At 38.1% G+C, this 12,961-nt stretch overlaps 1 protein-coding gene across 4 annotated transcripts in view; it reads right to left on the minus strand.

Moving 5' to 3' along the window:
• The window catches only part of SLC44A3 (solute carrier family 44 member 3), a gene marked incomplete at its 5' end in the record, with an annotated part of 78,968 nt that overhangs the window by 64,734 nt on the left and 1,273 nt on the right, over window positions 1-12,961 (minus strand). For 2 of the 4 annotated variants that reach the window (XM_082660945.1, XM_082660944.1), the window contains 2 exons: window positions 10,737-10,828; window positions 11,849-11,891. In XM_082660945.1, coding sequence (XP_082517071.1) covers window positions 10,737-10,828; window positions 11,849-11,891 — 135 coding nt within the window. Of the gene's footprint in view, window positions 1-10,736; window positions 10,831-11,754; window positions 11,892-12,961 lie in introns of all 4 variants that reach the window. The other 2 variants (XM_082660943.1, XM_082660942.1) reach the window with 1 other exon arrangement.

Raw genomic sequence — 12,961 nt, forward strand, 5'->3', positions numbered from 1 at the left:
TGAACACAACAGAGAAAGGGATGCGATCTTGGGCTGCTTCTAAGCAGAGCCATGGGGGCCCACAGGTCCTCTGTGACCGCACGGGCCTCACTTGCTTTAGTATTCACCTCCCTAGGGGTGGGGCACGCACTCAAGAGCAATAGAGCCTGACTGAACCTGACCTTCAGGGCTTCTAATCCAACAACTGGGGAGCAGACCCTGCCCCTGACAGGGTGACAACAGCCACAGAACAGAAGAGAAGCCCCACCTCATATCCTGCACAGGGTCTAGAAACAACAACACGAACTACACCTCCTATCAAGGGGATAATGGCCAGCAAACTCTGAGGAAAGACCTGGCTGGCAGCCATACCCAAGCCAGCAACTTGCACCAAAGACATTGGACATGGACAGTCTACACAGAGATGCTCCCACATAAAAACACCCCTTCAAGACCACAGTAGATAATTGTGTCTCCTAGATTTATAAAGACAGAGAAAGTTAAATAAAATGAAAAGGCAAAGGAACTACTCCCAATTAAATGAAAAAGAAAAATCCCCTGAAAGAACAAACAATGAAACAGACCTCTCCAATCCACTACACCCCAAGTTAAAAAAGTTGGCAATAAAAATGATAACTGAATTAAGAAAGATTATTGATAGAAATGCAAATCACTGTAACAAGGAGCTAGAAACTATAAAGGTGAACCAATCAAAAAGAGACAATTCAACTGCCAAGATAAAAACCAATCTAGAAGCAATTCATAGCAGAATAAATGACACAGAAGAATGAATAAGTGACTGGAAGATAGAATAATGGAAATCACCCAAGCAGAACAGCAGATAGAAAGACAAATGAAAACAAATGAAAGCAACATACGAGGCTTATGGGATAATGTAAAATGTGCCAACCTACACATAATAGGCGTTCCAGAAGGAGAAGGTAGCGGGGATTGAAAATGTATTTGAAGAAATTATGGCTGAAAACTTGCCAAACCTTAAGAAGGAAACATATAACCAGGTGCAGGAAGCACAGAGGGTCCCAAACAATATGAACCCAAACAGACCCACACCAAGACATATCATAATTAAGATGGCAAAAGTTAAAGGGAGGATTCTAACGGCAGCAAGAGAAAAACAAAGAGTCAGTTACAAGGGAACCCCCATAAGGCTATCAGCTGATTTCTCTGCAGAAACTTTGCGGGACCTGAAGGGAGTGGCAAGATGCATTCAAAGTCCTGAAAGGGAAAAACCTAGGATGCTCCACCCAGCATGATTATCATTTAGAATAGAAGGAGAGATAAAGATTTCCCAGAGAGGCAAAAACAAAAATCATCCAGCAATACTAAACCTACCCTAAAAGAAACATCAAAGAGTCTTCTCTAAATAGAAAACCCGCAAGAATTTATAGGAAAGGGAAAATCATAATAGAAAAGGCAAATATATAAAAGGATTGACGATTACTTAAATAAGCCAGTACATAGATTAAACAACAATAAAAAATTGTAAAAGCAATTGTACTTACAATAAATAGGAAAAGGATAAGCATGAAGATGTAAAATATGACATCAAAAGCACAAAATGTGAGGGAGAGGAGTATAAAAATGTAGATCTTTTAGAATGTCTTTGACCTTGAATGACTATTAGTTTAAAGCAAGTAAATAGATATAGTTGTGGGTCAACATGCTTGAACTTCATGGTAACTACAAATCAAAAGCAGAACAGATCCACAAAAAACAAAAAGAAAGGAACTCAAGCATACTACAAAAGAAAGTCATCAAATCACAAAAGAAAATACAAAAAGAAGAAGAAATGAATGAAGAAGAACTACAGAACAACTGGAAAACAAGGATTAAAATGGCAATAAATATATACCTATCAATTATTACTTTAAACGTCAATGGACCAAATGCTCCACTCAAAAGACATAGCATGGCAGATTGAATAAAAGAAACAAGAAACTACAATATGCTGCCTGCAAGAGATTCACTTCAGGACAAAAGACACTCACAGACTAAAAATGAGGGTATAGAAAAAAATATTTAATGTAACTAGAAACAAGAAGAAAGCAGGGGTAGCAATACTCATATCAGACAAAATAGGCTTTAAAACAAAGGCCATAAAGAAAGACAAAGAAGGACATTAAATAATGTTAAAGGGTTCAATACAAGAAGAGGATATTACACTCTTTAATATTATGCACCCAGTATGGGACCTCCTAAATACATAAAACAAATACTAACAAGCATAAAGGGAGAAATGGACAAGAATACAATAATAGTAGGAGACTTCAACCCTCCACTGACATCAATAGACAGATCATCCAGACAGAAAATCAATAAGGCAACAGAGGTCCTAAATGACACAATAAACCAGTTGTAACTAACTGATATCTACAGGACACTACATCCAAAAAAACCATAATACACGTTCTTTTCAAGCGCACATGGAATGTTCTCCAGGATACACCACGTACTAGGTCACAAAGCAAGCCTCAACAAATTCAAGAGGACAGCAATTATTTCAAGCATCTTTTCTGACCACAAGAGTATGAAACTAGAAATCCACCACAGAAAGAAAAAGAGGAAAATACTAAACAACATCCTACTAAAAAAAAAAAACCCCAAAAAACAAACAAAAATGGGCCATGATGAAATCAAAGAAGAAATTGGAAATTACCTTGAGACAAATGAAAATATAACCTTACAAAATCTATGGGATGCAGTAAAAGCAGTTCTAAGGGGGAAGTTCATAGTGATACAGGCCTTCTTCAAGAAACAAGAAAAATCTCAAATAAACAACCTAACCGGTCACTTAAAGAATTAGAAAAAGAACAAACAAAACCCAAAGTCAGCAGAAGGAAGGAAACAATAAAGATCAGAGAGGAAATACATAAAATAGAGATAAAAGAATTGAAAAGATCAATAAAACCAAGAGGTAGTTTTTTTAAAGATAAACAAAATCAACAAACCTCTAGCCAGGCTCACCAATAGGAAAAGAGAGAGGATCCAAATAAACAAAACAAGAAATGAAAGAGAAGAAATAACTTAATAACACAGAAATATTAAAACATTAGAAAATATCATGAGCAGTTATACGCCAACAAATTGGACAACCTAGAAGAAATGGTAAAGTTTCTAGAAACATACAGCCTGCCAAGGCTGAGTCAAGAAGAAACAGAAAATTTGAACAGACATTACTAGAAGTGAAATAGAATATGTAATAATAATAAAAAAAAAACTCCCTGCAAACAAAAGTCTAGGACCAGACAGCTTCACTGGGGAATCTTACCAAACATGTAAAGATGAACTTATATCTATCCTTCTCAAACAATTCCAAAAAGTTGAAGAGAGAGGAACACTCACAAATTCATTCTATGAGGCTACCATCACGCTGATGCCAAAACCAGACAAAGACACTACCAAAAAAGAAAATTACAGGCCAGTATCTTTGATGACTATAGATGCAAAAATCTCAACAAAATATTAGCAAACCAAATCCATACATAAAAAGGATCATACACCATGATCAAGTTGGATTAATTGCAGGGTTGCAAGAAAGGTTCAACATATACAAATCAATCAGTGTGATTCACCACATTAACAAAAGACAAAAATCACATAATCATTTCAATAGATGCAAAAAAATTTGACAAAATTCAACATTCATTCATGATAAAAACACTCACCAAAGTGGGTATAAAGGCGACATATCTCAATATAATAAAAGCCATTTACGACAAATCCACAGCCAACACAATACTCAACAGTGAAAAACAAACGCCTTCCCACTAAATTCAGGAAAAAGACAAGGATGCCCGCTCTCACCACTTCTATTCAACATAGTATTGGAAGTCTTAGTCACAGCAATCAGACAAGAAAAAGAAATAAAAGGTATCCAAATTGGAAGGGAAGAGGTAAAACTGTCACTATTTGCAGATGACATGATACTCTATGTAGAGAACTCTAAAGTTTCCACACAAAAACTACTAGAACTAATAAATGAATTCAGCAAGGTAGCAGGATACAAAATTAGTATACAGAAATCTGTTGTATTTCTTTACACTAATAACAAAATATCAAAAATTTTAAAAAGTCCCATTTAAAATCTCATTAAAAAAACACATAGGAATAAAATTAACCAAAGAGGTGAAAGACTATATGCTGAAAACTATAAACATTGAAAAAGAAATTGAAGAAGATTCAAAGAAATGGAAAGACACCCCATGCTTTTGGATTGGGAGAAGTAATATTGTTAAAATGGCCATATTACCCAAGGCAACCTACAGACTTAATGTGATCCCTATCAAAATATCCATAACATTTTTCACAGAACTAGAACAAATAATCCTAAAATTTATATGGAACCACAAAAGACCCCATACTGCCAAAGCAATACTGAGAAAAAAGAACAAAGCTAGAGGTACAACCCTTCCAGACTTCAGACAATGCTACAAAGCAACGGTAATCAAAACAGCATGGTACTGGCACAAAAGCAGACATATAGATTGATGGAACAGGATACAGAGCCCAGAAATAAATCCACACACCTATGGTCAATTAATCTACGACGAAGGATGCAAGAACATGCAATGGAGAAAAGACAGTCTCTTCAATAAGTGGTGCTGGGAAAACTGGAGTTACTTGTAAAAGAATAAAATTAGAACATTCCATAACACCATATACAAAAATAAACTCAAAATGGATTAAAAACCTAAATGTAAGACCAGATACTAAAAAACTCCCAGAGGAAAACATAGACAGAACACTCTTTGACATAAATTTTAGCAATATTTTTTTGCATCTGTCTCCTAGAGCAAAGGAAACAAAAGCAAAAATAAACAAATGGGACCTAATTAAACTTCAATGCTTCTGCACAGCAAAGGAAACCATCAACAAAATGAAAAGACAACCTATGGATTCGGAGAAAATATTTGCAAATGATGAGACTGACAAGGGGTCAATATCCAAAATATACCAATAGCTCATATAACTTAATACTGAAAAGATAAACAATTCAATTAAAAAATGGGCAGAGAACTCAATAGACATTTTTCCAATGAGGAAATGTAGATGGCCAAGAAGCACATGAAAAGATGCTCAACATCACTAATTATTAGAGAAATGCAAATCAAAACCATAGTGAGGTATCACCTTGCACCAGTTGGAAGTGCCGTCATCAAAAGTCTACAAATAATAAATGCTGGAAAGGGTGTGGAGAAAAGAGAACACTTGTACACTGTTGGTGGGAATGTAAATTGGTGTAGCCACTAGGGAAAACAGTATGTAGGTTCCTTTAAAAAACTAGAATTAGAGCTACCATATGATCCAGCAATCCCACTCCTGTGCATATACCAGAAAAAATGAAAACTCTAATTCAAAAAGATACATGCACACCAGTGTACATAGCAGCACTATTTATAATAACCAGGACAGGGAAGCAACCTAAAATGTCCATCAACAGATGAATGGATAAAGAAGATGTGGTATATACATACAATGGAATATTACTCAGCCATAAAGAAGAGTGAAATACTGTCATTTGCAGCAACATGGAGGGACCTAGAGAATATTATACTTAGTGAAGTAAGCCAGACAAAGACAAATACTATATGATATCACTTATAATGTGGAATCTAAAAAAATATTATAATACAGATGAATCTATATACAAAACAGAAACAGACTCATAGACATAGAAAACAAACTTGTGGTTGCCAAAGGGGAGAGAAAGGGAGTATGGGATTAACAGATACAAGCTACTATACATAAAATAGATAAGCAACAAGGATTTACTGTATAGCACAGGGAATTATATTCAATATCTTATAAGATATAATCAATATAATCAGAAAAAAAATAACTGAATCACTATGCTGTACACCCGAAACTAATACAATATTGTTTTTTTAAGAGTTCTTTAAATATTTATTTATTTTTGGCTGCATCGGGCCTTCCTTGCTGCACGCGGGCTTTCTCTAGCTGCGGTGAGCAGGCTTCTCATTGCGGTGGCTTCTCTTGTTGCGGAGCACGGGCTCTAGGCTCGCAGGCTTCATTACTTGTGGTTCGCAGGCTCTAGAGCGCAGGCTCAGTGTTGTGGCGCGCGGGCTTAGTTGCTCCGCAGCACGTGGGATCTTCCCAGGCCAGGGCTCGAACCCGTGTCCCCTGCATTGGCAGGCGGATTCTTAACCACTGTGCCACCAGGGAAGTCCCCTAACACAATATTGTAAATCAACCATACTTCAGTAAAAAAATTAATGAATGTATGTATCTTCATGACTGATGAATATTGATGAATTACCCTCAGGATCCTGCCTCAGCATTGTATGGAAGTGCCTATTTCCCTACACTCTTGCCAAAGGTGTGTTTTTAAACATGTTGCCAGGCTATGGGGTGAAAACATTAGAGTCTTAAATAGAATTTACCCTATCATGAGAGAGGTTCATTCTTTTTTAGTATTTTTAAAAAATATTGTGCTTTTTCTCTGCAGCATCTATTCACATTCTTTTTTCATTTTTATATTGAGATATTGGTCTTTCAAAAGTTGACTAGTAAGGCCTTTCATAAATTAGAGATTAATCTTTTTTATATGAATAGCAATTTATTTGCCTGTTAATTTTACTTCTAGTGTTTTGCCATGCAGAAATATTTGTTTTTAATGTAGTCAATGCATTTTTAATTTTATGCCTCCTGAGTTTTAAGTCATGGTTAGAAGCCTTCCTTACTTCCAGGCTATAAGAGAATTCTCCCATGCCTTCTAGTACTTCCTGGTTTCACTTTATAAGTTAAAATCTTTAACCCATTTGCAATTTATCCATATAAGCCACGAGGTGTAGATCCAGCTCTTCCCTCTGGATGCCTACCCAGCTGTCCCAACCTACATGTTGAACAGTCCGTCTTTTTGTCACTGATTTGAGGTGCCTTTTTTTTTTATCATTTACTAAATTCTTGTAAGAATTTGGGTCTATTCCTGGATTATATAATATCTTTCACTGATCTTTCTACATATGTACTAGTACCCAGCATTTTAATTATTAAAGATTGTTTTAAAAACTGGAAGGGCTGGTTTTCCTTCATTGTTTTTCTTTTTCAGATTTTTCTTGGCCATTTAAGAAACTTTTTTCCTTGCAAACTTACATCAGCTTATCTAGCTACTGAAAAAATCCTGCTATTATTTTTATTTTAATCATGATAAACCTATTGCTCAACTTAGACAGACATAACATCTTAATAATGTAGGGAGAAGTAACATTTTTATAATGTTGAGTCATACTGTCAAGAACAATTTCTGTCTTCTGATTTGTTCAAGCTTTCTTTGTAGCTCAGGAATATATGAAAGTTTTCTTCCTGTGGCTCTTGTATATTTCTTGTTAAATTTATTTCTAGGCACTTTTGTGTTTTTGTAGGTGTTTTTTCTTGCTGTGGTAAAAGGAGTCTTTTCAAAAAACATATGAATGCTACAGATTTCAGTATATTTATCTTGTTCCCTGCCACCAAAGTTTCTTGTCATTTGTAGCTTTTCAGTTAATTTTCTTACCACCTACAGAGTAATAATTTTACCTCCTGCTTTCCAACTTCTAAACCTCTATTTTCTTTTTCTTTGCTTTTACTAAACAGTCTTAATACCAAAGAATCTGAATTGTTTTGAAAGAAAATGTTTTCTGAACTTTCATTTAGTGTTTCTGAAAAATAAGGTCAGATGTATAGATTCAATGTCATTTTATACTCCCCCAAACATAATTTTCCCTAAGAGCTTAATTTTGTCAACATAGTTTGTTAAACATGGTGCTTTTTAGGCATTTAACTTCCCTGTACTGGTAAAGAATGACCCATCTTACCCCAGAGAGTGATGGAGAGAGGCATGTAAAGTGTGGGTCACCCCTAGTGACCAGCTAGCTGGTAGGTGGCTGACCAGGTAGCTGCCTACGGAGTACCTCATGAGCTGGGGCAGGGGATGTGTCTCTTGGCCACAAACTGTGATTTCTTCCCCACTTCTGCTTTTCCTCTCCCCACCAGCAAAGCCACTCAGATATGCTGGAAGTAATTTGGAGAGCTGACTGTATATTTAGGTGACTCTCTATATGGAATTTATTCAAGCAAACAATGCAGTGACATGCACAGGCACCAAGGTGAGAGGCTAGAATTTACTGGAGGGAAAAGCCCAAGCCTTTTACATTTTAAATATATGGGGGACTCAAAATACAAATATTACGCTGAACACCAAAAGGAAAAAGATATGCTTGCTTGTTATCTTCTGCAGTATTTTTTCACTGCTCTTAGAAGCTCATTCCTAGGTACACAAATCTTCTTGATACTCAGTCATTGCTCTAAAAGGGTATGTTATACCTCACGTGACCAACCCAGAGAGAAGAAACAATTGGCTTAGTCAAAAAGAGGTATTTAGAAAATGTGCTTTGGCCGTATAGCCACACTTCTCATGTTCTCAAGCTTTTCACTCTTGGCACTGCTCTTCCATGATAAATATGATAATTTCCATCTTAAAACAACCACTTGCTTGTGTAGGAAAAGGAAATGGAGCCCTCGAGCCTATTTCTATCTCCCTAACTCCATCCAAGAAAAGCCAATCAGCAGTTTTGTCTTCACTTGAAAAGTTAGTGTTGGAAAGGTCTGCATTTAAGGGGTGAAGGGCGTAGGATCGGCTGGAGCGGTAGAAAAGATGGTGCCCCGAGGACACAGTGTACAGGACCAACCTCCTGGCCCCCCTGCCCCCCCCCCCAAGCTTGGTGTGAGCCTAAGGAGGCCATTTGCCAGGCAAAAGAAAACCAACGAAGTCTCGACTGTTTGTTTTGGGTTACAGGAACAAACATGGACACTGTTTGGGTTTGAAGGCCAGCTCTTCCACTTGTGCAACCTTAACCTACCTCTGCATCAGCTTTCTCAGCTGTAAAATAGGGTTGAAACGATATCCACAACACAGCGGTTTTATGAGGTCCAAGTAAATTAATACATGTAAAGAGCTTAGAAAAGTACCTGGCAAGTATCAGAGCTCAATAGATGTTTGTTGTTATCATCATCAATATCAAGATATAAGCTTCCCATGGAATTACAGTTACCATCCCATTTACAGTAAGAGGAGAGTTTATCCAACTCTGGTTAAATTACAGCCTTAAAAATTCTCTTCTCTTTCAATTCCTTCTGCAGGTCCAGTTACAAATAGTGTTCTTTAAAAAATCCTTCTCAAAACACAAACACTGCACTACATTACTTATATGTGGAATCTAAAATAGTTAATCTCACAGAGGCAGAGAACAGAATGGTAGTCACCACAGGGGAGGGAGGGAAAAGGGGAGATTGTTGGTCAAAGGGTATAAAGTTAAAAAAAACTTCTCTCCGCCTGTTAAATAATTTTCTTTCAAGTTACTACAACATTTTTGGGTTTTTTCCCCTGGATTTAGTTATGTTTCATTGAGACATGTTTATGACATCTAACAAAAATCAGAATTAAAAAAAGAAGATATTAGAGAAAAACGATATGGTGTTCTCCTCTGGAAATAATTCTCCCCTCTTTCAGTTACTTATAACACAAAGTATTTATTTTAGAAAAGAAGGGCACAAGGATGGTTAACTATATTCTTCCTCCTATTCTGTTAAAATCTCATTTTTTAGCACCTGCTATCTCAGCATTTTTCAAGCTGCATCTGCAGCCTGTTAGAAGATTATGAAATAGATTACTTTTTAAAAAAGTGAAATAGAATAGAAACTATTAGTGTGAATCATATGCAGTAAGGGGAAGTCTTGTTTTGTGAGACTTTTATTTCTGTTCCATATACAGAAGTATGCATGAAGCTATGTATACTGGGGTCGTGATGTAATACATGTCTTACTGTGAATCCCAGTCACAAGTTTGATGAACACCATAGCAGGGGGTTGGCATGATGCCTTGGTTCTACTTAAATGGTCATTGTCTTGAAGGGATTGTGCACAGAGGTCTCATTCACTGTAAACATATGTACAGTTTTCAAAAGAATGGCAATGCAAAATAAACCCAAGTCCTCCTTCAGTACATCTCAGCATCCTGATGGTGGCAATGATTATTCACTGCATTTTTCCCTTTAGTCTTCTCAATGGCTCACACATGAGGCATTTACCATGGCAGTGCAACTACTGCTTCACCATTACAACTTTAACTATAGGGGACCTCCTCTGTGCCAAGTACTGCCCTAGTTGATTGGGATGAATAAGATGCTGAAAGCAGTTCACTGAGTGGTGTTCTTGAGAAGGACCTGTTTTCTATTCTCATTGAGAAGAAAGGTGTGGACTCATTTGGCCTTGCCCACCAAGGCCTGTTTCTTATGGAGGAATCTAGAGCTAAAAAAAACTAACAATGTCTGGTTGCAATAAAAAAGCAAAAGTAAATGATTTCTACTTTGTGATAAACAGCTGGAGTAGAAAAAACACACCAACTACTTGATAAAATCATTCATTTGGTAATAATTCATATAGTACTTTTTGCTAGCTCCAGGGTTGTCATTTGAAGACTACGTGTATTTTTACTGTTTGAGTTTTCTCCTTATTTAGCCTGGTTTCTAATCCATTGTCCTAAACCAATACGTATATTGCAAACAGCCCCTCCTTGTTTATCCCTGGCCTTCTGTAAACCGTAAGCTCCCTGCAGGCAGGGGCTCTACTGGATATCTCCTTTGCAGCTGCTTTCTGTGATACCCAGAGGAGTAACAGCCTCCCACCAAGTACCCAATAACTTTTGTTAATGGATAAGGAAAACGTATGGAAGCTTTTACCTTGGAGGAACTGGTAGCCTGGGGCACAGCGAGTCTGCATTTGGATTCTGGGTGTAGTTGAAGGAATTCAAACTATAAACACACAGGAAGGACCCTGGAAGCAGAAGACACACAGACTGTACCACCTTCCTACGTTGTGCTTATCTTTCTAGGGGAGCCAGTAAGGAAACCATAGTCATTTTACCAAACCAGGAAAAAAAAAAAACCCAATAAATCACTCAGGTTTAGAAAACAGGTCTCTGGGTGACCTAAGACAAAAAGAATCAGCATCACAACTGAGACTGAGCTAGGTCCTCTCTTTTTCTCTCTCCAAAATGCCAAATTCAAAACTGAAAGTTATACGATAGGTACTAAAACGATAGGAAGATGAATTATTATATAGGCTTCATATTTTTAACCCAGCCTTGCAAACAGTTTTTAAAACTCTGGCACCCCATTTCACAAGCAGATGAAATTTGCAGTGGGTTGTCTCGAATTTCTTTTTACTTTCCTTTGCTTGTTTAATGCTTAAAATATAAATCTGAAAAGCAGGCTCAGAGCAAGTTATACAAATGCTTTTGGAACAGCTTAAGGCTATCCCACTGGTCAGTGAAACTATCCATGGCCCGAACATCTTAATGAAAGAACATACCTGTCGGCAATTCAACCCAAAGCCTGTGGGTGCCTCTCTAGGACTGGATGTGCCAAGTGCACAGAGCTCTCTGACCTCCATCTGACCTTGCCTTTGGGCCCTAAATGTCTGCTGTCTCCTCCCGCTCTCTACGGCAGACCAGTCCCTGGCAGTTAGCAGAGAACAGCTAGGGTTTCAGATGAATTCCAGATAAACCTGAATGAAACTGAACAGCTCAGGAGAAAATGTTTATGGCCCTTTCTACACAAGGAGAGGCACCCACAGGAAGGACAATTTCCAGTTTTGCAGAGAAAGCCAGGGCAGGGCAAGTTATCTAGGTCTGCACAGGTTACCCTGCTGTGGTCCCCAGCCTCAGAAGGAAGAGTGACCCCATCCCTCGGTACCTACCAGTAGTGTTTGCAAAGAGCTGGACCTCTTCCAGGGTATTAAGCTGCTCTTCAGGACAGCTGGACACACAGAGAACGGTGGAACTGAACCTCACATCCTTGACTTCCAGGTTGCAGGAATTCATAAAAAACACGTGTCTAGGAGACAAATGAAACAGGAGAAGAATGTCGTAGAGCATTTCCTGTCATTGAGTTTGATTGTGGGACTTAAAAATACCCACACGCTATCAAATGTGGGAATAATTAAGGCAAATTTTCATCATCAAATACTTCCACATAATTTAACATGTATTATGCCTACCTGGGTTCATCTATGGAGTTGTGCAGCTTGGCAACCACACTCAAATGTTAACAAAACTTCCCTTTTCCAGATTCAGCATTTTCTGGGATGTTGATTAACACTAGGGAGTTCTCCGAACAAGTCACTGAGGAAGGGAAAGGACTGATTAAACGGTCCCTGGTTTGCTAGGTGAGGCCAGTGCAGGAACGACTCATGAAGTCCACAGAAAGCATATTTGCACCCAGAGTGTTCAATTATACCTCAGAGAATAGCTGAACCCAGGGAAGTGAGACGTGGAGAGGAGGAGACCGAGGCTGTGAATTAAAGGCTTACCCCTCCCCCTGCCTCCCAGTTTGAGACAGGAAACTCATGAGACCCTTCCTGCTGCAGCTGCCCAGCCACTGGGCACAAGAACAAAACTGGTTGTTGACATTAACAGGGTCACATGCTGGTTGGCAGTGGCAGCTCTCAGGCCCATGCCCTACACTTAACCGGGTTGCTGAGATCAGAGGAATGTCAGACCAAGAGCCCTGTAGGCAGTCCTCCAGGGGAGGGACTGGAGAAGGGGTGCCAGAAGCTTCTTCTTCCTCCAACTGGGGTTGGGAGAACGGTGGGTGGTGTAACAGGAGATGGGGGAACAGATTTCCTTGGTGTAGGATACATACGTATTTTATTCTACTTATTAATTTTAAAAAATTGTAGTAAAATACACATAAAATTTTACCATCTTAAAGCTTTTATGTGCGCAGTGGCATTAAGAACATTCACATTGCTGTGCAGCAATCCCTACCACCCAGAACTCTTTTCATCTTGCAAAACTGAAACTCTGTACCCATTTAACAATAAGTCATCACTCCCAAACCCTGGCAACCACCATTCTACTTTCTGTCTCTATGAATGTGATTACTCTAGATATCTCATATAAGTG

Source organism: Grampus griseus (assembly GCF_964374135.1).
Source record: "Grampus griseus genome assembly, chromosome: 1".
NCBI lineage: Eukaryota > Metazoa > Chordata > Mammalia > Artiodactyla > Delphinidae > Grampus > Grampus griseus.